The sequence below is a fragment of the Pezoporus wallicus genome, unplaced genomic scaffold (genome assembly GCF_028554395.1).
Source record: "Pezoporus wallicus isolate ANWC-B61680 ecotype Strahan unplaced genomic scaffold, APGP_CSIRO_Pwel_v1 contig_5485, whole genome shotgun sequence".
NCBI classification, from domain to species: domain Eukaryota; kingdom Metazoa; phylum Chordata; class Aves; order Psittaciformes; family Psittacidae; genus Pezoporus; species Pezoporus wallicus.
In genome coordinates, this window is record NW_026641550.1 from 1,152,055 (window position 1) to 1,179,450 (window position 27,396).

General features: G+C 38.6%; 1 protein-coding gene across 2 annotated transcripts in view; it reads right to left on the minus strand.

Moving 5' to 3' along the window:
* The window catches only part of CTDP1 (CTD phosphatase subunit 1), a 104,055-nt gene that overhangs the window by 24,496 nt on the left and 52,163 nt on the right, over positions 1-27,396 (minus strand). For both annotated transcript variants that reach the window (XM_057424224.1, XM_057424225.1), the window contains exon 12: positions 7,876-8,054. In XM_057424224.1, the coding sequence (XP_057280207.1) occupies positions 7,876-8,054 (179 nt within the window). The remainder of the gene's footprint in view (positions 1-7,875; positions 8,055-27,396) is intronic.

Consider the following 27,396-nt stretch of genomic DNA (forward strand, 5'->3'; position numbering starts at 1 on the left):
AAAAATCGAGGGCTGCCAAGCCACAGACAGGTTTTCTTTCCAATACTGGAAAGCTAGTGTGTTCTCCCTTATCCCCCCATCTTAAATGGCTGAATTTTTTTTTACTTAGTTTTTCCAAAAGCAATGCAGTGTGAAGCACAGAGCAAGTCTGAGAGTATTTTAGCTCTAGAAATTTGTCTGGCAAAGCTACAAGCCAGTAAAATGGAGTTATGCAAGAGGGAAGTGTCAGGCAAATTAATGCTACCAATCCCACCTATCAAAATGTTTACCTGAAGACCATATGTGCAAAGACAAACGCCTTCTATCATAAATTATCACCTGTCAAAGCCTCTGTTCCGCCAAGTTTCATTTTTAGCCCTTTTAAGCTAAGTAAGTCCAGAAGAACTTTGAATTTAAGAAGCTTGTAAGTGCTACAGCAGTGTGATTTCTAGTTGGTACAACAGCAGAAAGTTTGGGTTGGATAAATAGTTCAGATATTTGCCCCACCTGAAAAATAATCTTTACCAGGCTGCAGTTTAATAAGTATGTAGTAACTCTTTGCTGCTCACCTCTTCTAAAAATATATTCTAGTTGTGTGAAGACAACAGCACAAACATCAGCAGTTAGTTGTATATCCATAACTATTTCATTACAATCCTAAATAAAGGTAATTAGAAATATTCTGAGAATATACTCCGATTCCAACACATTTGTCAAACAGTGTAAGTGGGGAGAAGAGGGAAATAGAGACAGTATAGATACGTCAGTATCAAGCTTTCTTTACGAGAAAATGTATACATAAACTCAAAAGTATTTCTGTGCTACGAAAAAATCCCATCATATCAGTGATCAAACATTTCCTGTGTGTTTTTTTAAATTTTTTTTTATTTCATGTAATCTATAAATAGTTGAACAGTTTAGGTTGGAAAGCACCTTAAGATCATCAAGTTCCAACCCCCATGCCATGAGCAGGGACACCTCACACTAAACATTGTCATCCAAGTCTCTGTCCAACCTGGCCTTGAACACTGCCAGGGATGGAGCATTCACAACTTCCTTGGGCAACCTGTTTCAGGGGCTTCACCACCCTCACAGCAAACAACTTCTTCCTTATATGCAACCTCAATCTCTCCTACTTAAGTTTTAACCCATTAGTCCTTGTGCTATCACCACAGTCCCTGATGAAGAGAAATGTCTTCCGGCATTCTTTGTTTTGTTTCCATTGATTCAACCCTCTGGAACCAGGATTTAAATTTTCTAGCTGTCAAATAGCGAGTTGTTGCTTCAACTGAGGATAGAACACTTGCTACTAGAAACATCTGAAAAACACAACCAACCAAACTCAAGAAAAAGAAAAGTCATTTTTAGAGGGAAAAATTTATTTCATTAAAATGGCTTCAAAAAGCTGTTATTGGCTCGGTATCATCCCCCCCCCCCATGCAGAAATTTTGGATAACAAGAGCTTTCAAGTAAAAACATTCCTAAATGGAAACTTCTCTTTAATGTTTACAGAGGACACTCATTCAATAATTGTATTTAACTACAGAAGCAAACTATGCTTTGCACGCCCAGAGCCCTCTTCCTTCTTAGAGTCTTCATTGAAATCACTTCCAAACAGAAGTAACATTAAAATTCTGCAGAACAGCCGGCTCATATGAAAACAGCAAGATGTGCTGCCAACAGAAGTGTTTGTCTTTGGAAGCTGATCCTGGATTTCAGTCTGGAGTGTTTCACCATTGCTTCTGGAAAAAAACTAACTGAACCTGCAGTAATTTTTTTAATTGCTCATGTGTACTCTAAGAAAAGAGGCTGTTTACTTCCAAACCATTAGAAATGCAAGGGAAGTCAGTCATTTAAATACACTCCTTACCTTGTTGTAACTATGAGAACTATCATTATATCAGGAAAAAATTGTACCACCAGAAAACAGATTAAAAAATTTCCATTTTGAAAGTTGAATTCGGTTGACAGCATGGGGAAAAGGAAGTCGGTGGAAGTTTCAGTTCTTAATGTCTCAAAATACCACTCCTGAATAGCCACTTAAAACTTTCCACAAGAGTACTGTACAGACTTGAAACATGCTAGATAGTTCACATGTTGACCTACCCATATCAGCTAAGTTTTAAGCCCAAGAAACCTTGTGGTGACCTTGAGAAAATCTGAATCAGAATTTTCTCTTCTATAAAACAAGTATTAACCACATTCTCTTATTACCTGAAGCATGCTTTCTTCTCCCAGATGTTGAATTTAGAATGTTGGATTAGACTGAATTTGTAAGAAATCAGATTACCCATAGTAATAAAATTACAGAGCCAAATGTTGGCTGTTCTATGGAACAAACTTTTCCCAACCACTTGAAATTTCCAAAGTGTAACAATCTATAAAATTAGAGCCACTGCATTACCTATACTGAGTTTCCTTTGCTTGCTTCACCATAAGAACAGGAATTTCCAGGGGCTGCATCAAAAGAAGCGTGACCAGCAGGTCAAAGGAGGTGATCCTGCCCCTTTACATGCTGCTCTTGTGAGACCCCAGTTGGAGTACTGTGTACAGTTCTGGTGTCCTCAACATAAAAAGGACATGGAACTGTAGGAACAAGTCCAGAGGAGAGCCACGAGGATGATCAGGGGGCTGGAGCATGAACACAGGCTGAGAAAGTTGGGCTGTTTAGCCTGGCGAACAGAAGGCTGCATGGAGACCTCACAGCAGCTTTTCAGTATCTGAAGGAGGCCTACAAGGATGCTGGAGAGGGACTCTTCATCAGGGACTGTAGTAATAGGACAGGAGGTAATGGGTTTAAACTTAAACAGAGGAAGGTTAGATTAGATGTAAGGAAGAAGTTTTTTACTGTGAGGGTGGTGAGACACTGGAATGAGTCACCCAAAGAAGTGGTAAATGCTTCATCTCTGTCAGTGTCCAAGGCCAGGTTGGACAGAGCCTTGGGTGACAGGGTCTAGGGTGAGGTATCCCTGCCTATGGCAGTGAGGTTGGAACTATATGATCTTCAGATCCTTTCCAACCCAAGCCACATTCTATGCTAAGTAAGCTCTGTAGATGCAGCAAGTGATCCAGCAGGCACGAAAAGATGACTTTAAAACACCAATATTTCCAAGCGTAGATCTTCAGCTTTGTAAAGATCAAAGCAACAGTATACTTGCATCATTTAGAGGGGAATTCTGGAATACTATACAGTGTAATAACACTAAGACTTTACTTGTGAAACAATGCAAAGAGTTGCCTGGATAAGAAAACAGAGGAGCACCATTCTTGGACAAAATACTTGAATTTCTACAATTATTTTAGCAGCCATATTTGAGATGTGCTGTTGGCTGTTAAAGGTACCTTCAACAAGACTTTGAACATATACCAGTATCCTGGTTTCAGCTGGGATAGTTAATTCTTTTCCTAGTAGCTGGCTCAGTGCTGTGTCCTGGCTTTAGGCTGAGAACAATGCTAATAATGCTGATAACACACTGATGTTTTAGTGTTGCTCAGTAGCACCTATCCTGACTGTCTCTCATGCTCTCGCATGCTCTCCCGGTGAGGCCAGGAGGGACCAGAGATAGGACACCTGACCCAAACTAGCCAAAGGGGTATTCAATACCACAACACATCATGCCCAGTATATAAACTTGTGGGGAGTCACCTGGAAGGGACCCACTGCTTGGGTTGGGCTGGGTATTGGTCAGTGGGTGGTGAGCAATTGTACTGTGCATCACTGTTAGGTCCTCTCTCTCCTCACCTCCCCCTTATTTTCCTCTTCATCATTATTATTATTTTATTATTAATCTGTTCTTATCTCAACCCATGGGTTTTACCTTTATTCTCATTCTCCTCCCCATCACACTATGTGTGTTTGCAGGGAGTGGGGGGAAACACAACTACTGGGGGTGGTGAGAGTGAAGTAAGTGGCTGCATGGTACTTACTTGCCAGCTGCTGTTAAACCATGACAGCCAGTTAGTTCCTTAATATGTTTTGAATAGGTTGTCACTGAAATTGTTTTTGAAAAAATTCCAGATCAGTGTGAATAACAAATGCAAGGCTGACAGCATGGGAAGCACTGAGCTGTAAGAACTTAGGTCCCAAGATTCTCAAATCAGAGTGTCTCAATACTGGGAACTGGAAGAAAGCTATAGTGACAGTGAATATACTGTTTCAATTAGGATAAAAGGTGTCAGCAACAAAATTTTGCACACGAGTTTGCAGCAGTCTTTTCTGACAGTGAGAAAGAAAGCAAAACTATAATTTCTGTCTTCTAGCAGAGTGCCTGTTGAAGTGCTATTATATTTTAAAGAAGAGAAAACACTTAAAAGGATTGAAATATTAGTGCTCCTTTTAAAAGTCTATTAAAAATGGCTACAGAAAAGACAATGGAGAGATTTCTGAGATTCTGAGCTCAGTCTTCCTTGATATGAACTAGCAAGCCTTTTCTATATATTGCTGAAGTTTTACCGTATATCATGAATCCTGTAATACAGCTGTACTTTAAATTAAACCACTATTCTTATTTTTAAAACAATACAGAATAGTCAGAAAAAACCTGAAGAACTCAAAGGACAGCTTTACTATGCAGACTCTTTCTGATCAGACAGCCCAAAATAAGTAAATTAATGTGCTTTAGTTCAGAGTTCAAAGATCTATTAATGTAGAGTTTCAAAGACTGGAGGCTCTCTGAAAGACTTCAGATCAACAGTACTCTGTAGCAACGTAACTTGTAGTGCTTCTTTTCCTGAATTTAGTAAGATAGATATATATATATATATAACAGAAACTCACCATGGGAATGTACAAAAGTAGAAGGTATTTCAGATGTTCTGAAATTATGCTGAACTCCAAGCATAAAGATATCTTTTGCAATTTACCCATTTGTTCTTAAAACTGTGATTTCTCCATCAGTCAAAAATATGATCTGCTCAGGACTGATGCAGAAATTATCAGTAAGAAATTTTGCCACACAAAATATTTCACTGAGCTATACTTTTGAGAAGGAAACTTGAATCCTGCAAGCAAAAGCTTTTGCTAATAGGTATCACTTCTAGTTATTAGATTTCTTCTCACTAGTAATTCAGAGGAGAATACTTCCTTCTTACACTGAAAGACATGTTTTAACACAAGTACTGAAATTCCGTTCCAAAGGAAAGAAATTCTCAGCAGAGCAGCCATTAGCCCTTACATCAGATTTACACAAGTTGAAATTATCAAGACCAGAACTAAACACTAAAAGCGCTGGCCTTGGCACTGTGAATTAAGAGCATTCAGAAATAAGCTTATTTAAAAATAGCCCCACAAACAACAAAGTGCACTGGGAACCTGAACAAAACCTATGAAAATCAAATGAAAAACCCATACAGGTCCTCAGTGAATACATGATCACACCTGTCCGATGTATGTGAAGTCTAACCTTAATAATAAATACAGACAGAAGTGTCTGTTTATGAGCATATTTCAAGTAACCACCATTCTTTTTAGCTGTAACTTTTTGGGACTAAAAAGAATCCACTTGAAGACTTCATTAAACACTGCATCAACCTGTTTCATATTTGCCACTTTCCTTCCTAGCACTGCTTAACAGAAACCTAGTCTCTGCAGACCTCATCTCTGCTGAGCCGTAACAACAGAGTACTGGATCATATTTAGACTGCCTTTCTCTTGTTCATTTTTGTTTTCTGGAAAGTTTAATAACTAAAATACGGACATAAAGGTGATCATAACAAGTTACAAAATAACGATTTAAACAGCTAGTCCATGGTGGATTTACATACTGAATAACTGGGACTGACCTTTAGAAGACAAAGCCTCTGCTTTCTTAATGTGGCAAGAGGTGATGGTATTCGTGTTAATTTGTGAGTTCATGTTATACGACAGAGCAGAAATAACTGAAAACTATCAAATATAACTTCATCTGTGTTACACTCCTAGCACTTCAAGAATCCAATTTTCAGAACAGATACTTCAAGGTCTTGTTGGGATGTACATGCTTGTATAGCACTTAGCTTTCAGAAATGTGGCCCGCAGAGACTGTAGTTAGTATTTGTGTTGAAGTAGACCAAATTCCTGGAGATTTTAACCCCGCTATTTAGTGACTGTTTTTACACTGAACCTTTGGTACAATATCTGTTTAGCACATACGACACTGACTGACCAGGAAAACATAAATTTAAAACTTCAAACTTAAAATGGCATTAAGATGACAGGCAGAGGCTCCTTTCTATCAAGGAGAATTTCCTGCCTAGCAGACACTGGGTCAGCACCTTTACCAGCACTTTTTGAGTATTTTTCAGCACTCCATTCAGGTTCAAGCCTGGATGCAATTTAACAGACTGACAGGGAAACTTTTACGAAGCAGAAAGGCCAAAAATAGAAAAGTTAGTTCAGCTGCTGCTCAAAGCCTTTATTCTAGCAGTAACACTATTACTTCTACATAGCTTCTGAGTGTGTAAGTACTCCCAAACTTATTTATGAATTTTCCTATACAGAGCAAAATATTAATTACAAATGTACGTTCTCTTTGTAAACCATACACAGGAAATAGTATGGAGCAATAGCCCTAAGCAACATTCCTTACAATTATTCCTTTTGTCTTTTCTTTGTCAGAATTTGGTGCATTTTCTATACACACACAAAAATATCACAGTATTAGAATGAATTATCAGTGACATGCCACCACTATGCCTTGCTACTTCAAATGGTATTCTAAAAATATTCATTACTGGCTTGTCTTTCCTCTTCCAAACTTCATTTAGGAGGGAATTTCTCTTCTACTATTTGAGACAAAGTCTCATACCTTTTAGACTGGCATTTTTCTGAAGATAAATACCCATGATAAACTAAAAGGCCTGTGCAAGCTTTCCATGTAGTTCTTCCTCCAGTAAACTCCTGACACACAGCAACATTACTACCCCAATCAGAATCTCCTTGTGAATATTTATATATCATATTCTGTGGTGGTTTTTGCATTTTTTCTCATACATTCTTTGTGCACTAAACCAAAGCTCATAAAAATTAAAATAATGTAAATGTAAATAAGCCACTTAAGTCCTACTACTTATATTATTCTCCATTGAAAGAAAAATATTAGAGCTTAAATTCTTATGACTGAAAACAGAATCCTTTATGAGAGCAGAAAGAAACTACAATTCACATTTGAGTCATGTTTGCAATTTTTAGCACTTTGTGGTACAGGATGATGATATTACAACAGTTCTAAATTAAAAGTGCTATAATCTTCATCTTATGTTGTTCTCTAAACATTGTTGGACTTAAACATTAAGCGGCTGCAGACTGAGAACCATTCCTTAACATATTTAAAATAAGTACTTATTTTATCAAGTCCTAGTTTACTAGCAAATTACTTGATAGTCATCATTCAACAGTAAATGCTGGAATACTAAAATAATTTATGCAGAAGAGACCAGCAAATTTAAATTACTTTCTAAGCAGACAATGATCTCAACAACCTGATTTTGATGAATGGCACATATAAAAGTATCTCAAAAAAAAAAAAAACCCAAGATGAAAAAAAGCATAGCTTTCCAAAACATGCTTTGTTTTACTTAAAGTAACACTGCAGAGGACATTGTCCTCTATCTAACTCAGGATCAATGCTTCTTTAAAATAAACACAGATCAGTGATCTACAGTTCTTTCAAAACAGGCAATATCCTAGTTGTCAACACACCTTTACTGTGATCATTTCTTTAAATCAATCCCAAACCACTACAGGGGCAAGTAAGCATGACAATTTCAGAGTTACAAACCACCCCAAAATAAACCAGTTACCAACATGCAGAGGTTAAGAAGGACACAAATATTTCATTGTCAAACCCATGCTGAAGAGTGCACACACACACACTGAAACATCGTTAACGCTTCTTTTTCCGTTTGAAAAACTCATACCTGGGTACACTGCATGTTAAGCTTCTTTCACTTGATGACGATGACGATGATCCAGGTCTCTGATCCGTTTTCATTCCTAGAGTTTCTGTTGAACTAATCTGAGGCTTTTCACCTTTCTTTTCTGGCTTTTTTTTTTCACTATCACTTTCATCGCTGCCTTCTCCTAAGATGTCATCCACCTGCCAAAGAGCAGAGAGTCAGTGTACCCTCTAACAGATTATTCTGTATCAAAATGCTCTGAAATAATCACTAATAATATATTTTAATTTCCCTTAACCACCTCTTTGAAAATTCAAATTAAACCCTTTGTCTTCAATGTAGTTTCTGTAACATCTCTAAAACATTCCATTCAAATTAAATACATTTAGCCTATGTTTAGGTTAAGAAAGATATAAATGCTCTCACATACATGATACAGTCACATTTGAAGGTGTTTGCACTTTATTATACAAGCAGAAACAGCTGTAAGCAAGAAACTGTGTATGATAAAAGTGCTGTCTTATGAAATTAAAGGAATCGCAGAATCACAGAACCAACGAGGTAGGAAAAAACCTTTAAGATCATCAAGTCTAACCATTCCCCAGCATGGGAAATAGCAATAGATTGTTTATACTATTGTAATGCATAACATACACTATACATATTTTATACTACTATAACATACAGATTCAGTTGGACAAGGCATCTTAAAATATCTTGCTAGTAAGTATTCTTATATTTAAAGTGTTATGTATCAAGAAATACCTGTAAAGAAATGTATTCCTAAATAATACACTATGAAAAGGAATGGAACGTACAGAACCCTATTCTCACCAGATTTTCTGCTTATGCTAACTTTAATATAGGCAAATCTATCAAAATGTTTACACATTTAATTAAATAATTGTTTGACCTTTGTTCATGAAAGTTAGCATGGGATTTGATACTCCTCTAAGAACATCTTAATTTGCTCTGACAGGTCTGGAACCACCATTAAAAGCAAATCATACTCATGAGTTACCCTGCTGAGCTTCAAAAGGTTATATTCTCTTTGAGTCAGCATTCAACCTTCAGAAAAAGATGAGAACATGAGAACACACAGGTGAAGATCCCACAGTCTCTCCATTTTTGTGAATGGCAGAGGACATAAAAAGAAGCTGCATATGTATTCTCTCCCGATATTTAAGATTTTTTTTTCCTAAAGGAGCTTATTTCACCATAAGTTAAAACATGCTTTCCAAATACTCTGTTCTCACTAATGCCACACCTGCTTTATTAAGAAGTAAAGCTCTGTATACAAACATGGATCAAAAGATTTTATACTGCTTATCCACGGATTTAAATTGACAATCCCAAAAGCTAGAAGAAAGCTGTAAGAAAATCACTGATACCTGATCCTTCATAAATACACTTCTAATTTCTCTGTGTACCTTTATGTGCACTGAAGGAAAGTCAAAGATGCCATCTGTTTATCAACCAAATGCATCTATAGAAAAGATCTATATCCCGCTAGGACTCTACTGGAAATATGATAAACACAATAGCTTTTTCAGAGAAAGGGAACTCAAGAGAGAGTTTGCAAGCAAGGAGGGAGAAGAAATAGAAAATACAGAAGTTTGGTAACAGATAAAGACCTATTTAATTTCTTTTTCTAATGTCCTACACCCAGCAGGTAGGATAAAAGGTGAGAAAAGCAGAGAAAAGACGTATGACCCAAGATGATGAAGGTGCTCCATAGGGCGATGTCACCAAGCACACTGATGACTCCTACCACTCTCTGTTGACTTCAGAAGGATGAAGTATCTGGCATTTGTCTTCAGTCTTCTGCTAAACAGATGCATTTGGAGTATTTATTACCTTACTATAAGCCTCACTCAGCTATTCCTGTTTGAGGGTAGTAGCAAATAATTTTTCTTATCTTGTGCTGCTTTGCACTGAGGATTCTGCCAATCTGTATTATTGCAAAAGAGAAATGATGCAGAAGGAATAATAATGGGAAAAGAAAAAAAGGTAAGTAGTACTTCAAAACAACCTAAAATAATAGTTTTGAGGAGACTTTTCAGTGTAAGGGAAAGCAAGGACATTTTGTTACAAAGTAGACTTGTGGAAAGCAATTTCTTTAAATATGTAATTGTTTCAGAGTTCCACAACTCAAGCTTTAAAACTGAAAAAAATTTAAAAATCCAGTTTTATCCTTGAATGGAATGACTTCTGTACAAAGTGATAAATAACTTGCAGGCTTCTTAGATGTACAATTTAAGTTGTCTTTCCATTGGCCCTTGTCTTGGTACATTTTTACTACCTGAAATAGTGATAATATTTCAGCTCTTTCACTATGAAAGCTGTAAAGAAACCATAACAAAAAAGGAACCACATACCAGCTTGGTCCGTCTAAACACAGATGATAGTTTCAAGTAGAAACTGCAGGAACTGCTGTCAAGTCAAACTATATTAGTCCAAAAATACTTTTTCCATGATGAGAAGTTGTCATATGCATGGAAAATAAGAATCACGGCATACAATCCAGGGTTGGAAAAGACTGATAAGACTGATAGAAATAAGCCAATAGTGAACCTGGTGAAAGTGCAGAAAGTACACAGGGTAGGGATTTTTTTGGTGTGTATAGAATACATATAAAGTCTCAAGTGTTTGATAGTCTGGGATGGGATGGCAGGAAACCTTAAGCCTGTATAGCTTTATTAGAAGATACTTACTGTAGCCAACATAGCCACCAATTGACAGTCAAATGGAAGCACAAATCTACAACTCTAACAACACCTTTCCAGCAAGTCTTATATTTAAAATTACATTCCTTCACTCCAAAAGCAACACTTTTCCAGATAGTCATATGTTTAAAACTATGCTTTCATTACAAAATATGTTAGCATTTTTAAAGGACAAAGTTAGGTTGATAGACATTCAGTATTACAGACGCCTCAAAAACTGAACTTTTAGTGTTTTAAAATCTACTTTGTGTGAACAGTTTTGACAGACTAGCAGCCTAGTTATTGCCATGGCTTTTTCTTTCATTCTGCATAAAGATGACATTACTCTTTTGAGGTCTGGAATGCCATTTAACATCAGAATTACTCAATTAGCTGCACACATACATGCCCCAATTCTGTGGAAGGGTATTTAAAGTATACCTACAAGTCATACAAATATGCAGCAAATTTTAAAAACCATTACATATAAAGCAAATTAATGCGGGATGGTCCTTACAAATCACTTTAACTAGACAGGCACCAAAATACAGATTTTTACCTAACTTGACTAAAACTATTGCAAATTGTGCTGAAAAATATAAAGATTACCCACTTTCATCTGTCAGATTTCTCAAATGAAATGGAAAACCGAACAACATTTTTATTGAGGCATTGAGATTTAAGCCCTTCTCTTCAACAAATAAGTAAAAAAAAAAAGTGCATTAATATTTAAGCAGCAACTACCTATCTAGTCAAATCACTAACTTTAAAGAAATAAAAAAATTTAAAGAACAGAGGAAACTTTCAATCTGATTCAGACCAAGGCCACTGCTGTACCAACTACAGCTTCTGCTTGTAACATTAGATTTTATATGATTAATACAAATGGAACACATAACATTTCAGAAGAAAATGCCAAAATCTTAGTGATAAGATACAGTGAGGGGATGTTTACTCCTTGAACACTACCATAGCAGCTATCTTTAAAATACTTGAAAGAGTTTTATAACACATCAAGAATGATTAACATTGAAAAAGAATGATTCATCCTTTGCAGATGCCAAGTTGTTCCATTTAGCAAGAGAACGAAAAGTCTGACAATTCTTTTAAACACCTGATTATAAAAGCCAGAAAACATCCTCAGCTGACAATGCTATTTTATTTCTTATTTAGAAGGAACACAGCATACACTCATGCAGACAAAGACCAAAGAGCAATGAGATTTTCAGTCTAGTGTTCCCAGGTATTGGGAACTATTCATTAGGGTCTGTAGTAATAGGACAAGGGGTAACGGGTTAAGAAAAACGGGAAGTTTAGACTGGATATAAAGGAAGAAGTTCTCTACTGTTAGGGTGGTGAGGCACTGGAATGGGTTGCCAAGGGAAGTTGTGAATGCTCCATCCCTGGTCGTGTTCAAGGCCAGGTTGGACAGAGCTTTGTGTGACATGGTTTATTGTGAGGTGTCCCTGCCCATGTCAGGGGGGTTGGAACTAGATGATCTTAAGGTCCTTTCCAACCCTAACTATTCTATGATTCTAAGATGTCCAAGTACACCAGTAATTGGAGGTATCTCTCTCTGAAACATGATATTATCTCAGCATACTTTTTAGAAATACTTTAAAATGCTGCCATGTTTGGCACCATGATGCCCTCTAAGTAGTTATTAAACATAAAAGCTAGCACACCATCAACTCCATCTAGTTAGTGGGTAAACTAATTGCATGCTCTGAAAATAAATACCAGACTAAAAAAGGTCAATAAATATTTCACCTGTCAAATCAAATTTCCCTAGCTTTATCTGCACTGTATTTATTTTAGTGTTCTTCCAGTTAGGTAAGTCTGACTCCCTGTGCTTCTGGTCAGGATGATATTCCGAAACTGTAAACAATCAGTGCAGAAATCTTTCAACACTTATATCAAACTGTATGTGTACAACTACTTGAAACGTAATAGGCTGCTCATCTTGAAAAATTAATTGTGAAAAGCACCCCACACCTTTTTTGAATATACTTAAATACATCTCAAAATCCCAGTGTGCTCCCAACTGTTCCTAAGAACCAGAACAGTTCAGTGTTTGGGGCTGGTTTTGCTTGACATTTTCTCTTTTTACCAAAGCATATTTTGGGACTGATCTCCTACACACTTGCATGACTTACATGAAGATTCATTACTGGTATTGAAAAAGAAGTTTTTTAGCTTTTTGATAGTGTTTTGGTTACTTCAGGTTACTTCAAAACTATATAATGTAAACTGATGAAGGCTGTAAATATACTGCATGTATTTTAAATATTATCAAGTGTATAAACAAGCAGAAAACATACGACAGTCTTCAATGACTTAAGTATCTTAAGCCCTATCTGCATTAGAAAGCTGTCCCTGAAATGCAGGCACCTTCCAAATGCTGCTAACATCCTAATTGTTTTGCACTGCATTAGGAACACTGCCAAAAGTTGCTTTGCCATGTAAATCATGGTTTCTCCAGCAGAACCAGTGTCATGCTGTTTGTAGAATATGAGAAGTTTCCATAGAGGACAGAGAGCTTGCTTTTACAATCTCCCATAATTGTCCATTTGATCCTATAATCTTTATCCCTGCTTCCACTTCCAACATTCCCTTCTGCTTTTCAGTAGATCAGCAGAGCTTATTTTACATGAAATGTTAACAGAAATCAGCAGGCTATTTCAGGAACTTTAACACTTCAGAAAAAAGAGAAGCCAAAGAAAGAGTAGATGGGAAAAGCAACATTGAAAATTACAAATTAGAAAGCACTTCTGAGTCTGTGAAATTAGCAGTGAATGGTAATATTAGATTGAAAATCTAGTAAGTGAGAATGGTGCCTCCATCTTCCTGGGATTGTGCACTGAACTTTCCAAACTTCCAACACAGATGTATGAAAACAAAACTGTTCTGTCAGTAGCAAAGGAAATGGAAATATTACTGTAAAAAGTTTACTAACTCCACATTATTAAGTAGTTAGAAGCAATTAATGTAGTACTAATAACTGTAAAAGAAGGTGCAGTTAGTTATATTCCATTAACTCAGCTTATAAGAGGTCACACAATAGACCACAGTGATGCAGCCCTGGAAGATTCAATGCCAGCTGAAAGGTTAATGCAGTTTGGAAGCAATGCTTCTGAACACTCAAGCAAGATACACATTCACATGGCAATATGGATCACTGAGAATATTTCACTGGCAAAGTACCACACTCAAAGAAAATAAGAATGAGAACTCTTTTAAAATAGGGAGCTCTTCAAGAGGTTCAAGCAAGGCTGTCTAGTTGCTGACACTGACATGCCATACAATTGCCTGACAAATTGTTATTACAGCACATTCACAAATGCATGTCCCCTCTTTCCTAAAGCTCCTCAAATCATATCACAGTATCACAGTATCACAGTATGTTAGAGATTGGAAGGGACCTCGAAAGATCATCTAGTCCAATCCCCCTGCCGGAGCAGGAACACCTAGATAATGTTACACAGGAATGCATCCAGGCGGGTTTTGAATGTCTCCAGGGAAGGAGACTCCACAACCTCCCTGGGCAGCCTGTTCCAGTGTTCCGTCACCCTCACTGAGAAGAAGTTTCTTCTCAAGTTTAAGTGGAACCTCTTGTGTTCCAGTTTGTACCCATTACCCCTTGTCCTATCATTGTTTGCCACCGAGTAGAGCCTGGCTCCGTCCTCGTGACACTCCCCCTTTATATATTTATAGACACTGATAAGGTCACCCCTCAGTCTCCTCTTCTCCAAACTATAGAGACCCAGCTCCCTCAGTCTTTCCCCATAAGGGAGATGTTCCACTCCCCTAATCATCCTTGTTGCCCTGCGCTGGACTCTCTCCAGCAGCTCCCTATCCTTCTTGAACTGAGGGGCCCAGAACTGGACACAATACTCCAGATGCGGTCTCACCAGGGCAGAGTAGAGGGGAAGGAGGACCTCTCTCGACCTACTAACCACCGCCCTTCTAATACACCCCAGGATGCCATTGGCCTTCTTAGCCACAAGGGCACAGTGTTGGCTCATGGTCATCCTGTTGTCCACTAGGACCCCCAGGTCCCTCTCCCCTACACTGCTCTCTAACAGGTCGTTCCCCAACCTATACTGGAACCTGGGGTTGTTCCTGCCCAGATGCAGGACTCTACACTTTCCCTTGTTATATTTCATCAAGTTACTCCCTGCCCAACTCTCCAGCCTATCCAGGTCTCGCTGGATGGCAGCACAGCCTTCTGGCGTATCAGCCACTCCTCCCAGCTTAGTGTCATCAGCAAACTTGCTGATAGTACACTCAATTCCCTCATCTAAATCATTGATGAATATATTAAATAATACCGGTCCCAGTACTGACCCTTGAGGCACTCCACTAGTTACAGGCCTCCAACTAGACTCAGCCCCATAGACTACAACTCTCTGGCTTCTCTCCTTCAGCCAGTTCACAGTCCACCTCACTACCTGATCATCCAGTCCACACTTCCTCATTTTAGCTGTGAGGATGCTGTGGGAGACTGTGTCAAATGCTTTGCTGAAGTCAAGGTAGACCACATCCACCGCTCTGCCATCATCCATCCACCGTGTTATTTCCTCATAAACGGCTAAGAGATTGGTCAAACATGATTTCCCCCTGGTGAAGCCATGTTGACTGCCCCTCATAACCTTCTTATCCTTGATATGCCTTAAGATGGTACCAAGGATAAGGTGTTCCATCACTTTCCCAGGGATGGAGGTGAGGCTGACCGGTCTGTAGTTACCCGGGTCCTCCTTCTTGCCCTTTTTGAAGACTGGAGTGACATTTGCTTTCCTCCAGTCCTCAGGCACCTCTCCCGTTTCCCAAGACTTGGTAAAGATGATGGAGAGTGGTCTAGCAATGACTTCCGCCAGTTCCCTCAGCACCCGCGGGTGCATCCCATCTGGACCCATGGATTTATGGATGTCCAGATTGCTCAACTGGTCTCTAACCCATTCCTCATCGACTAAGGCAAACCGCTCCGTCGACCTGACTTCATCTAAGGTCTCAGGGGTACAGGGCTCTTCAGGACTGCCCGCAGCAGAGTAGACAGAGACAAAGAAGGCATTCAGTAACTCTGCCATCTCTGTATCTTCTGTCACCAGGGCACCCATCCCGTTCATCAGTGGGCCTACATTGCCTCTGGTGTTAGTTTTGTCTGCCATGTATTTAAAAAAGCTCTTTTTGCTGTCCTTGACCCTTCTTGCCAGGTTTAATTCTAAGGATGCCTTAGTCCTCCTAGCTGCCTTCCTACATCCTCTAGCAGCAGCCTTATATTCCTCCCAAGTGGCCAGCCCCTCCTTCCATGACCTGTAAACTCTCCTCTTCCACTTGAGCATACCCAGCAATTCCCTATTTAGCCACGCAGGTCTCTTGGCCCTCTTCCTTGACTTCCTACGTGTCGGGATGCTCCGATCTTGAGCACGGAAAAAGCAGTCCTTGAATGTCAACCAACTATCTTGGGCCCCTTTACCTTCAAGCAGCCCTGCCCATGGGATTTCCCCTAGCAATTGCTTGAAAAGGCCAAAGTTTGCCCTGCTAAAGTCCAGGGTTGCAATTCTACTTGGTATTCTACTAGTCCTGCCACACAAGATCCTGAACTCCACCATCTCGTGGTCGCTGCAACCAAGGCAGCCCTCAACCCTTACTGCTTCGACCAGATCCTCCTTGTTAGTGAGGATGAGATCCAGCAGCGCTCCTCTCCTGGTCGGCTCATCCACCATTTGCAGGAGGAAGCTATCATTCATACACTGGAGGAACCTCCTGGACTGCGGCTGGGTTGCCGAGTGGTCCTTCCAGCAAACATCAGGGAAGTTAAAATCCCCCACGACGACCACGGCCTGTGACTGTGAGGCCGCTCTCAGCTGCCTGTAGAAGGCCTCGTCAACTTCCTCACCCTGATCCGGTGGTCTGTAACAGACACCTACAACAGTATCCCCCCTGCCAGCCTGCCCCTTAATTCTCACCCACAGACTCTCAACTCGCTCATCATCTGTCCCTGGACAGAACTCGGCGCACTGTAGTTCCTCCCGCACATAAAGAGCAACCCCACCACCCCGCCTGGCTGGCCTGTCTTTCCTGAAAAGGACATAGCCTTCCATGACTATATTCCAGTCATGTGAGCTGTCCCACCACGTCTCTGTAATTGCCACCAGATCATAATCTCCTGACTTAACACATGTTTCCAACTCCTCCTGCTTATTTCCCATGCTATATCCAGTCATTAACAGCTAAATACCATTAAACAAATGCAGATGTGGCAAGACAGAGTTGAGTAAGGCGCTTTCCTCCTCTTCAAGCTTAGCTGGGTGACAGCAGAAGGCATGTTAGGAGTGATCAGTTGAAACCTCACTGACAATACTATTTGGATGTACTCTGCAGCACTTTAATAGCTCAACTGAAAGACCTTAAATAGAAGATAAGCCCCATATTGAGCCAGTTTCCACACTTCTTCTGTCTCTGAGTCCATTATTAAGTCTGGCTGAAATGAACTAACAATATCAATTTCTTTTAACTTTCATATTGATAAGCAGCTATGGGCTGCAGCATAAGGCCATTTTTTTTTACTGGACAGAAAAGAATCCACTTAGTTTGACCTCAGGAAAACTTTTTCTAATACGGAAAATCTAATAATTTTAACTTTTATTTTTTTCCTCTCTGCATGAAAATTTTCATTTAGTTTTTTTTGCCTCAATGACATGAATAGCTTTTTATGTATATTTTTACCACTTAAATGTTTAGGAACAATCATCTGAAGAGCAAGACCTTACCACTCATGACTTGCTTTAGGGGTGACATTATGATATAATGCTTGTGAACAACTGAACTTTCCCACAACACACAAAGTCTGTATTAAGAGATTTGGGCTAAATTTAAGTCATTTTGAAACAAAACATTTTCTCCTACAAAGATGCCACTGGAAGGTTAAACTGTCTGAAGTCAACCCTTAGTACATGAAATATAAGGGAGAACGTGTGATATAACTCAGTCCCAATTCTTTCGAGTAACCTCAGAAGAACTTGCCTTTCACATTCTGTTTAATCTATTTTCTTTCCTTGTCATTAGAGCATTTTCTCCTTTCAAATTCCTAACTTGATTTTTAGAGTCACATAATGCATTCAGGCACATGCTTCAACACCCCTTCATCGCAAAGCACTTCAAATGCAGATTTTCCTGTTCTCTTTCACAATTACCATTGGCTCTTTGGAACAGGTGGTGAATCTAAAATCAGAATTATAGAATCACAGAATGGTTAGGGTTGGAAAGGACCTTTAGATCATCTAGTTCCAACCCCCCTGACATGGGCAGGGACACCTCACACTAAACCATGTCACCCAAGGATCTGTCCAACCTGGCCTTGAACACTGCTAGGGATGGAGCATCCACAACTTCCTTGGACAACCCATTCCAGTGCCTCACCACCCTAACAGGAAAGAATTTCTTCCTTACATCCAATCTAAACTACCCCTGTTTAAGTTTTAACCCATTACCCCTTGTCCTATCACTACAGGCCCTAATGAAGAGTCCCTCCCCAGCGTACTTACAGGCCCCCTTCAGATACTGGAAGGCTGCTATGAGGTCTCCACGCAGCCTTCTCCAGGCTGAACAGCCCCAACTTCCTCAGCCTGTCTTCATACGGGAGGTGCTCCAGTCCCCTGATCATCCTCTTGGCCCTTCTCTGGACTTGTTCCAACAGTTCCATGTCCTTTTTATGCTGAGGACAACAGAACTGTACACAATACTCCAGGTGAGGTAAGTTTTGTCCACTATTAAAAAAATAAAATGTATTTTTTTCCTCTGTTTAAATCTCCATACACTGAAAGCTCTTTGTACCATCTTGTTTTGGATAAAGACATGCTTCACATTAGAATATCAAGTCTGGCAGTGCTATTATATCTACTTTGATAGATTAAAAAAAATATTGCTGTAAACTGTTGAAGGAATAGAACCAAACCTTAGAAGCTTTTATGAGATTTATTTCATGTATCATTCATTTGGAGATTGACTTTCATGTTTTGGATCACTACATTTAAATTAAAAGGAGTTCTGCTGAAACAGTTGGTGAAACCAAAGCTGGTCAGAAAAAAACGGTACACATTTATATAGTCAGTCTTGAACTGGCTATTCTTCAGTACTGGTTTCCCTCTGAAAAATCACAGGATTTGACTAGTAAACATGCTCAATACGTGCAAGCTTGCAGGAAACAGAAACCATCTGACTGTTCAGCATTTTCATTAAGCAGAATGTTACTCTTGCTTTTCCTACTTCACCTGGTTAAAAACAAAACAAAACACATTCCATGACCTGACTGAACATCCAAGAGTTTGTTAGTCTGTAAATACAGAATAATTTAAATTGGAAGGGACTTCTGAAGGTCTCCTGGTCCAGCTCCCTGGTTGTAGCCACTCCAGCTGTACCAAGTTACTCAGACCTTTGTCCAGAAGCTCTCAGTATCTCCAAATAGGGAAATCCATGACCACTCTGGGAAATCTGTTCTGAAATTTAATTAGCCAGAAGATGAAAAGGTTTTTCCCCACATGCAGCCAAAATAACCTATGTTGCAATTTGTGCCTTGCTTCCTGACCTGTCCCTGCCCACCTTTGGGAAGGGTCTGCCTCTCTTTAAAGGAAAAACACTAGTCTGGATCTTGGGGGGTTTCTAAGCAGGACCGTGTTTCAGTACTGCACAAATTTTTTTTGATTAGGACAGACAATCAACCATTAAACTTAACAAAACATTCATTTCTGATCTCCGAGAGCTGATACTTTAATGACAATGGAAATAAAAAGATCAAGACTATGAACTAAAAGGAATAAAAAAAAAAAAAATGGGTGAAAGCTGGAGTTTGTCTTTATTTTCACAAATTCAAAACTTCTAATTTACTGCTTCTCAGAAAACCACAATAAGAACACTGAAGTTACAGGACAAAAAACAAGCACCAAAAGGGAAAAGGAATTTAGTTAGATTTAGCCTAAGCTTTTTTCCCTTCACTGCATAACAGTACCAAGCATCAAGCAGAAATAGGAGCGACTATACCTTCAGCAAATAAGTGATAGGCTTAAATTTAACTACAAGGTTTGATCGATCTACATGCAACAAAGGTGTCACTGCTCGAAATGCAACATCTCTGTAACAGCAACAGACTAAATGCTTTTAACTAACTTTTTAACCTGGGTTCCCCATCCCACTTCATTTTATGCCTACACAAGCACCCATCCCACAACAGCATATGACAGCAGGAACAAACTGCTGGGAATACACTTAAGCATCTCTATGGTATGTGCAGCCACAATCTGAATAATGGATGCCTGCAACATGAAACAGACCAATGACTTAGGAAAGTTACGTTAAAAGTATTGCCAAAGGTATTATCATCTGCTCTTTCATGGCCAGTACAGAATTTCATAAACTAATGAACTAAACCTACTATTACTGCTTACTGGCACTAGCATCAGATTCTCTTACAGATAGTAAAATTTGTGTCACTGGGGTATCTTTCAGGTTTTTTCATGCTTGCAAGTCTTACAAAAGAAATCCCCAAATCCTGCAACAGAACAGAAACTCAAGATGTAAGTTTAAGTGCCACATTTTACTAAGTGTCCTGATTTCACCTTAGGCAAACCGCCATCTTAAATGAATAAGCTAACGCGCGAATCCACATATAATAAATAGTCTGCTGTACTCAAATTCTGTTACATTCTTTCTGTAGAAATAAGCATTATCTAAATATCTGGAGATTGGAAAACCTAGAGAATCTGTTGATGCTGTACAGATAGAATACTAATGTACACAAACTCATAAAGGGAAGGGAAAGGAGCAAGTTCTTATACAAACAGACCTTCTTTAATAAATTAATCCATAGAAAATCTTTCAGGTGTGCAAAATGAACAAAGACTACCATCAATCCCTAGCTAACAAAAAGGCACAGGAAAGACTAGAAATATCTATACTTGTTAAACAAAAAAAGTAACACAGCTGGTCACTTCAGTCAGGATTTCAGCCTGCTGCAAACATCTATCAGTACAGGTTCCACCTTGTAAGCCTTTATAGCAATAGGTTAAAAAGTTCTAAGAGTTACCATAGTGCTGATTACCCTTGTTTTAAAACAAAACTTCATCATGATACTTCTTGTTCTCAAAGCCGTGCTTTCCATTTTAAACAAAGTATATATTGCTGATACGCAGCAAGAAGTAGCTTTACTTTACAATTATGCAAGTGTCCTAAGAACTGTCAGTCTGGCTACTAATTTGCTAAAAAAAAAAACCAACCAAAACCAACAAACCAACAACACCCCCCCAAAAAAACCAAACAAACAACAAAAAAAAAACACCAAAAAAACCCACTTGCAAAAGGTGTTTAAATACTATCACAAAATACCACTGACATATTAAGTTAGAAATCCCAACATACTAGTAAAAATGACACATGGCAGTTTGAGAGGGCACAGTGCCTAGGCTCTGAGTGATCTTTTCTGACACATTTCACTGCTACGGGGAGACATCTGTAACAAGATGCTAATGAAGTGCTGAGGGTAGCAGAATATCAGTGCATTAGTATTATGGGATTATGTAATTTCTGAGTTCCTAATCTGGTTTTCTATCATGTTATAAAAACAGAATAGAAATTTGGGTACAAATAACTTTGCATAAAATAAAACACTTCATATACTTTTATTGCTTCCAATCATCCCCTCAGAGCGCGTTTTCTTTGGACGTCAGCTTCATTTTGCAACAACTTTTGATAATCAAAATATGTTTGAATGCCTTCTTGAAAGCATCTCCTCTTGCGAGACACAAACCAAAAATGAACAGGCATTGAACACATCAATTATGGTATTTACTTTCATGAGCCTTTTGTAGAGGGTAAGATACTGATTGCCCAGACCTAAAAAGCAATCAGATTTATAGATAACAAAGACTAGGATGAAGTATAATCTACTGCTAGAACTCACTCTGGCTCTTGCCCAGTTGATACAACGTTTCTTGACACACAGCTTTGAACAGGTAAAAGCAGGTTTCCCCCACCAATCCAACTTGCTGTCTGTCCAACTGGTTTTAAAATGAGGATGTTTCTCTCCATATGCTCACTATTTTATCGGTTAACACCTGCTGAACTGCTGGAAGAGATTTATAATAATCCTTTTCACATATGTATGTGTGTATATATATAGTTACAGGTTTTTACAGCAAGCATTTCTAAACAGAAAACCTCAGCTTTTATGAAAAATGTACCAAGCCATAACCTACATATTCTCTTTCAAGTCATCCTCAAAGGCAACTACAGGCTTTACTCCAATAGAGAAGAGAACCCAAATAATCCTTAGAAGATACATACAAGCATAGAAGTTCCTTGTACACACAATATGCACACAACAGACCATATTTTTTACCTCTCAATTGTTTCAAAGCTTTATCACAATGAATCCTTGTTGCCAGTTAACAACTCTATTTGCACAGCACTAACTTTTACCATCCCCAGGTTAACTGAAAGCATACCTTTCACTTAGAGAGACTAAACAAACATTCACCACTACAGACCTGTATTTCAGAGAAAGAAGTTTTTTCCCATTTCAACAGCTGGTTGCTGAACTTCTTGTTCAGCATCATATGAAGCTCTTCGTAAGTCACAGTCTACCAAATGAAACTGAAAATCCTAAGGTGAAAACAAGACAGGCAAAAACCTGCTTGCATTTATCTGCAAGTGCAGGTTTTCTGCAGGTATCACAGCTGCAAAGGAACAATTGCATACTGCGATACAGTACAACTTACTAGATCAAAACCACCGCTATGTAAAACACAAATACACTGCATCCAGTACAGACTTCTTCACACATCTGTGAACAAGCTAGTAAACCCACCCTGATCCAGACTAGCTATAAGCACAGCCAGCTTAGATCTGCCACAACTTACTAATTTTAACCTTAGTTTAGCATTAGCATTGCCAGACATCAACCGGCTTTGTGAAGCATTGCCTGGTGACCAATGAACTTCAGTAAGCCTGATTAGCTTGGTCTCATTATCACAAGGGCCAAGAGACATTTATCAGTGTGCTCAAGCTAACAAAGCCACCTCACATAATGAATATTTGGAAAAACTTTCTGAATTGGCTTTACTAGAAACTTAAAGATGACAGTGAAAACAGGTCAGTCTTGAACTGAGCAATGGGACTGCAAACAGACTCTGTACGATCAAACATGCAGCTTTTAAATGAAGTGGTAAAGAAATATGAGTACTGTGTATGTGGAAGTGTCCTGCACAGCTATCCCCACTCAATAGCCAAAATTAGGCACAGAGTAATCAAGGCAGAAAAGAAAAAACAAACAAAAAACCAAACAAAAAACCCAAAGAAAAACAAAAAAAAAAACCCCAAAACTACACCCCCCCCCCCCCCCCAAACAAAAAACCACCAAACAACCAAAAAAACAAAACCCCCAAACCACAATCCAAACCAGTGAAAAGTAACCCCTGCATCTAGAGTGGTCAAGCTCAACATTAAGGTTCTGATATGACCTCGGTGTCATGATATGCCAGCTATATCCAGTTCTCAATACCTCTTTGGTGAAGCAAGTTTGACGTTGGAGCACTAAAATATGTGAGATAGGCAGCTGTCTGTGTTCATCTCCAAGAAAGCAGCATCATCATGTTTGTTATACGCAAAGAGGAGGTGCAAACTCGTATACAAAACCTGTAACAGTACAGAGTAACACTGGCGTTCTTTTAAAATCCCAAATTAATAGCATTAGTGTAGACATGAAAAAGTGGTAGCAACATGACCATTTGGTTAATTATTAATTTTCTGACTGCACTGCAGCAGGGAATTTTTTACATCAGTAAGGGGCTCTTGTTCTGCAGCTTTTCATTATCTCTGTTGAAGTTGCCCATGGAATGGAAATATTCTGATAAGGCTGACAGGGGAGCTCAACACTTGCAGCTGCAAGACTATTGCAGAAAGGCAGAGCTGAGTGGCCATACGCAGTGCCACTATCTCCGAAGCTGGCACCTCACAACAATGAAGACTACCAAAGCAGAGATATTTTATCTCAAAGACGTCTTAGAAGTGACCCACTGAAATTACACAAAACTTAAATTTAAAAATAAGTCACCTTATGATAGCTGATCAAGGATAGCTAGAGAGTAATGGCACAAAACGTCATTCAGTGCTGATTTAGAAATAACCTGGCCTTTATGTCACTAAAATAGACTTGCATTTTTGTACCACCTGAATTCCAAACACAAGACTTCTAGCAGACTAGTGTTATGGGTTAGTAAAGATTCTCCATTGCACTTAACATATATTATGCTATATTGCATAGCTATATTTATTTTTGTGTTGAAATACAAGTATCAGGACACCTTGATAAGAACAACAGCAACAACAAAAGTTATGAAGAAACAGCTCAGACAGACCAGGACTTGAGCAGATACTTTTAAATACCACTCATGGAGAATATCAGCTTGAATTTAAATGTAAGAATATGTTAAGACTTGTGATGAAGCTCAAGCAGGCCCTATATGCAGCTGCTCAGAATTAGGTCAGGGATCAGCTTGCAAATTTGTTTAACATGGCTCAGACAACTCATTTTTAACAGTGGCTGACTGGTGTTGACAGCTTTTGATTTAGCATATGGAGGTAGACATGTATGTTAATATAAGGTTATTGAACTCTATTTAAAAAAGTTTTGCCCTGTTTTCAGTGAGCAAGCAAACAGGTGAAAAAGGCTTACAGCTTCTCTTTTCTAAGGCCAAGCAAAGAAGGCTGCAGATACATATTATCATTGTTACTACAAAAACTGAACAATGTATGGAAAAGCCTTCTTTCATACAGAGTAACTTTTCTTATATCTTGTACATACATTCTAGAAGGGGAAGCTTCATAGACCTACTTTACATTTCATATGGAATAACATTAGAATAACGCATTTTCTACATTACCAGGCATAAAATCCAAAGATTTCTTTATCTGCAACAACAAACACAGAGCTTAGATTTAATCTTATTTGCATAATTTTTTACTCATTCTGCTTAGCAGAATGATAGCAATGTGTAAAAAGAAGCTTCTTTTCTAAATACCAAGATTACTTACAATGAAACAATTTTGAGAACACCTTCAGAAGAACGGCAGAGAAACTGAATCAACTGTTGATCACAACAGGAAAGTACAAAGAACATGCAAGACAGCAAAAGCATCTTTGTTGACAAGTAAATCAAAACATTCTTTGAAGGATTATCAACAGAATAAACAGAGAAATTTGGACAAAAGTCAGTCAAGGCAATCTCATTACTGTAAGTTTTGTCAGATTCCTCAAAGAAGCCAGCTCTCAAGTAAGCAAGGCTACTTGTAGTTGATGACCGTTCAGTCAGCCCATTAATAATATCTATTGCAGCACAACCATTTGTACTTATCTCAGGATTAAATTATCTGTTAAAATGCCTGTGCATAATAAAAGTGAGTCAGTCTTTCTCATATGTTTCCTTTTCTTCTAATAGCCTGACCAGCCAAGAATCTGAAAGATCACATTAATTTTTGCACAAGATTCTATATAGTAATATCACCTTTTAATTAACAACCTGTCATGAGTGCCATCAAACTAATCCTTACATATATAGGTAGTTTCCATTTTTATCTGCAAGATGTACCATCTCTGAATGCCAAAAGGTTTCAATACATTTCCCATGTTTCCTCATGGCATTTAAATTGATAAAAATAGATCTAAAATAAAAGTAAGATGACCAGGTACACTGGAAATTGCACTTCAATAATGCTTTCTAAATAACCTGCATAGAAAACCAGAAGCGGTCCAAAAGCTGATTGTTTACTTGAGATAATATCAAACTAGATGAAAAACCTTTTCCTATTTTAGTAATCAGTTGTTTCCTTGCAAAACATGGTATTACATAAAAAAAATCCTCTTTCCAAACACTTAAAATAGCTGCATGGGCAAGCTTGGACCATGATGCCCTCTTAACAAAAAATAGCAGGAAAAAAAAAAGGGGGGGGGGGGGAGAGAAGGAAAATACACAGTTTAAACATAACCAATACTGATTTTTTTTTAATATATATTTTCTGTAATTAAAATAAATAGGAATGCATTGATACTTTTTAGAGCTGTTCCCATTTTTTAGTGGAAAATGAATTCTTGAAAGCAAAGCAAAGAAAGGCAGAAACAAACAACTGATACCCAGCTTCATTTAAGTGCTCATCTTTCCTCTCCCCATCCCACTGTACTGAGAGGCTAATTCTACACTGGACAACTTTATTCAGTTTTCTTCAATACTCTTATTAAATATGGGTGAAATATTTCCCTTAATATTAGAGTAGTTTAATGTTTAATTAATTCAACTTTAAGCTATGCTTATTACAAAACAAAGTAACATTTTGTTACTTTGCTGCACTGGCCAGGCACCACACCACAGCAAGTGCTCCATGAAGAAGCACCCTGATTCTTAGCACCACAGGCATTTCTTTCCAGAAAACTGTTCTCCAAGTGAAAGAAAGCAAGCAACACCTGGATTAAGCCATTTGGTAGTAAGTGCTCCATGGTGAAAATGTAAAGCTGACAGGGATAACAAATTGGAGTTTTTCCAGCTTTAATGCTACCTACTCTTTTGTGCAGGAGAGCACAGGGCCAGAGGGGATGTGGAAACCAGTACGCGTAGGAAGCTGACAAGAGGGCTGTAGGTAAGGAAATAGAGACAGCACAGTACGTATGCTTTCGCTAACAGGTACCTCAAAAAGTTTTCTTTTCAAAGTTCAGCTTGACTGCAAACAGTCTAATAACTGTAAAGCAAACCTCATAACTTCGAAGGGCAAAGGTGCCTGGATGACTATTGCTGACAACAGTAAGTGCACGCACAGGCCATTAACTTCAAAAAAGGCTACAATTTATAAGACTGTTGACCAAATTCAGCATTTGTACAATTTACGGCAGGCTACATGGTAAGTTGTCACACAAGAAATTCTGCACAAGAAACCCAGTTGTGGAAATTCAAAGAACTGTTAATGTGCCATGCAGTGCCCAAGTGTGCCCCAGGGAGCTATTATTTTGTGCTAGATACCACATCTTATGCATTAAATTAGTATTTTTAAACTAACCAAGAGCCTAACCACTTGCTGAGATAATAGCTTTCACTAAATCGAAGGAGAAAACCACTGCCTCTTAATTCACTGCATGGTATAGCCACTAACTTAAAATACAAAATAAAGTAAGGCATAAATCTGCTAGATGAAAGCAAAATGCAGAGTGACAAAATGGCCTTATGTAAGAGCAGAATATGTTGTCATTTCAGTCTTTATATAAAGCATATAAATTCCAAGTTGAAAGAAAAACAATGTACAGAATATGTACCAAACGAACAGAATCATTTTGATGCAAAAGTAGTTCATTAGGCCATTCCCACTCAAGAAAAAATCTGTATACTCAAAAGCACTGATGCACAGAACATACCTTTGCAATGTGGTCATTCTGCAGCTGCTAAGTACATATCCAACCAGATGGTAGGAATCTTTGCAGCTCCACTAACTGAAGTGAGAGATGAGAAAGCTGGAGGTCTGACTGCTATCAGATTCACTCCCTCCCTCTCTTCCCCCCTCTTAAGTCCCAAACTGAGAGGAATTTAAACCAGCAAAACATTTTACCTTAGATGGCACAGATGATGACAACACTTGACAAGATACAGATACTGCACTGACAAGAACATGGTAATAAACACAAAAGCATAACAAACATTTAACCAGTAGACTACATGTGCACAGCTGTTCCAGAACATTAGTAATCCCAGGCCATCTTGGATGAGAAGGCACTTCAAGATGCAATTAGAAGTCTTTCTGCTTTGCT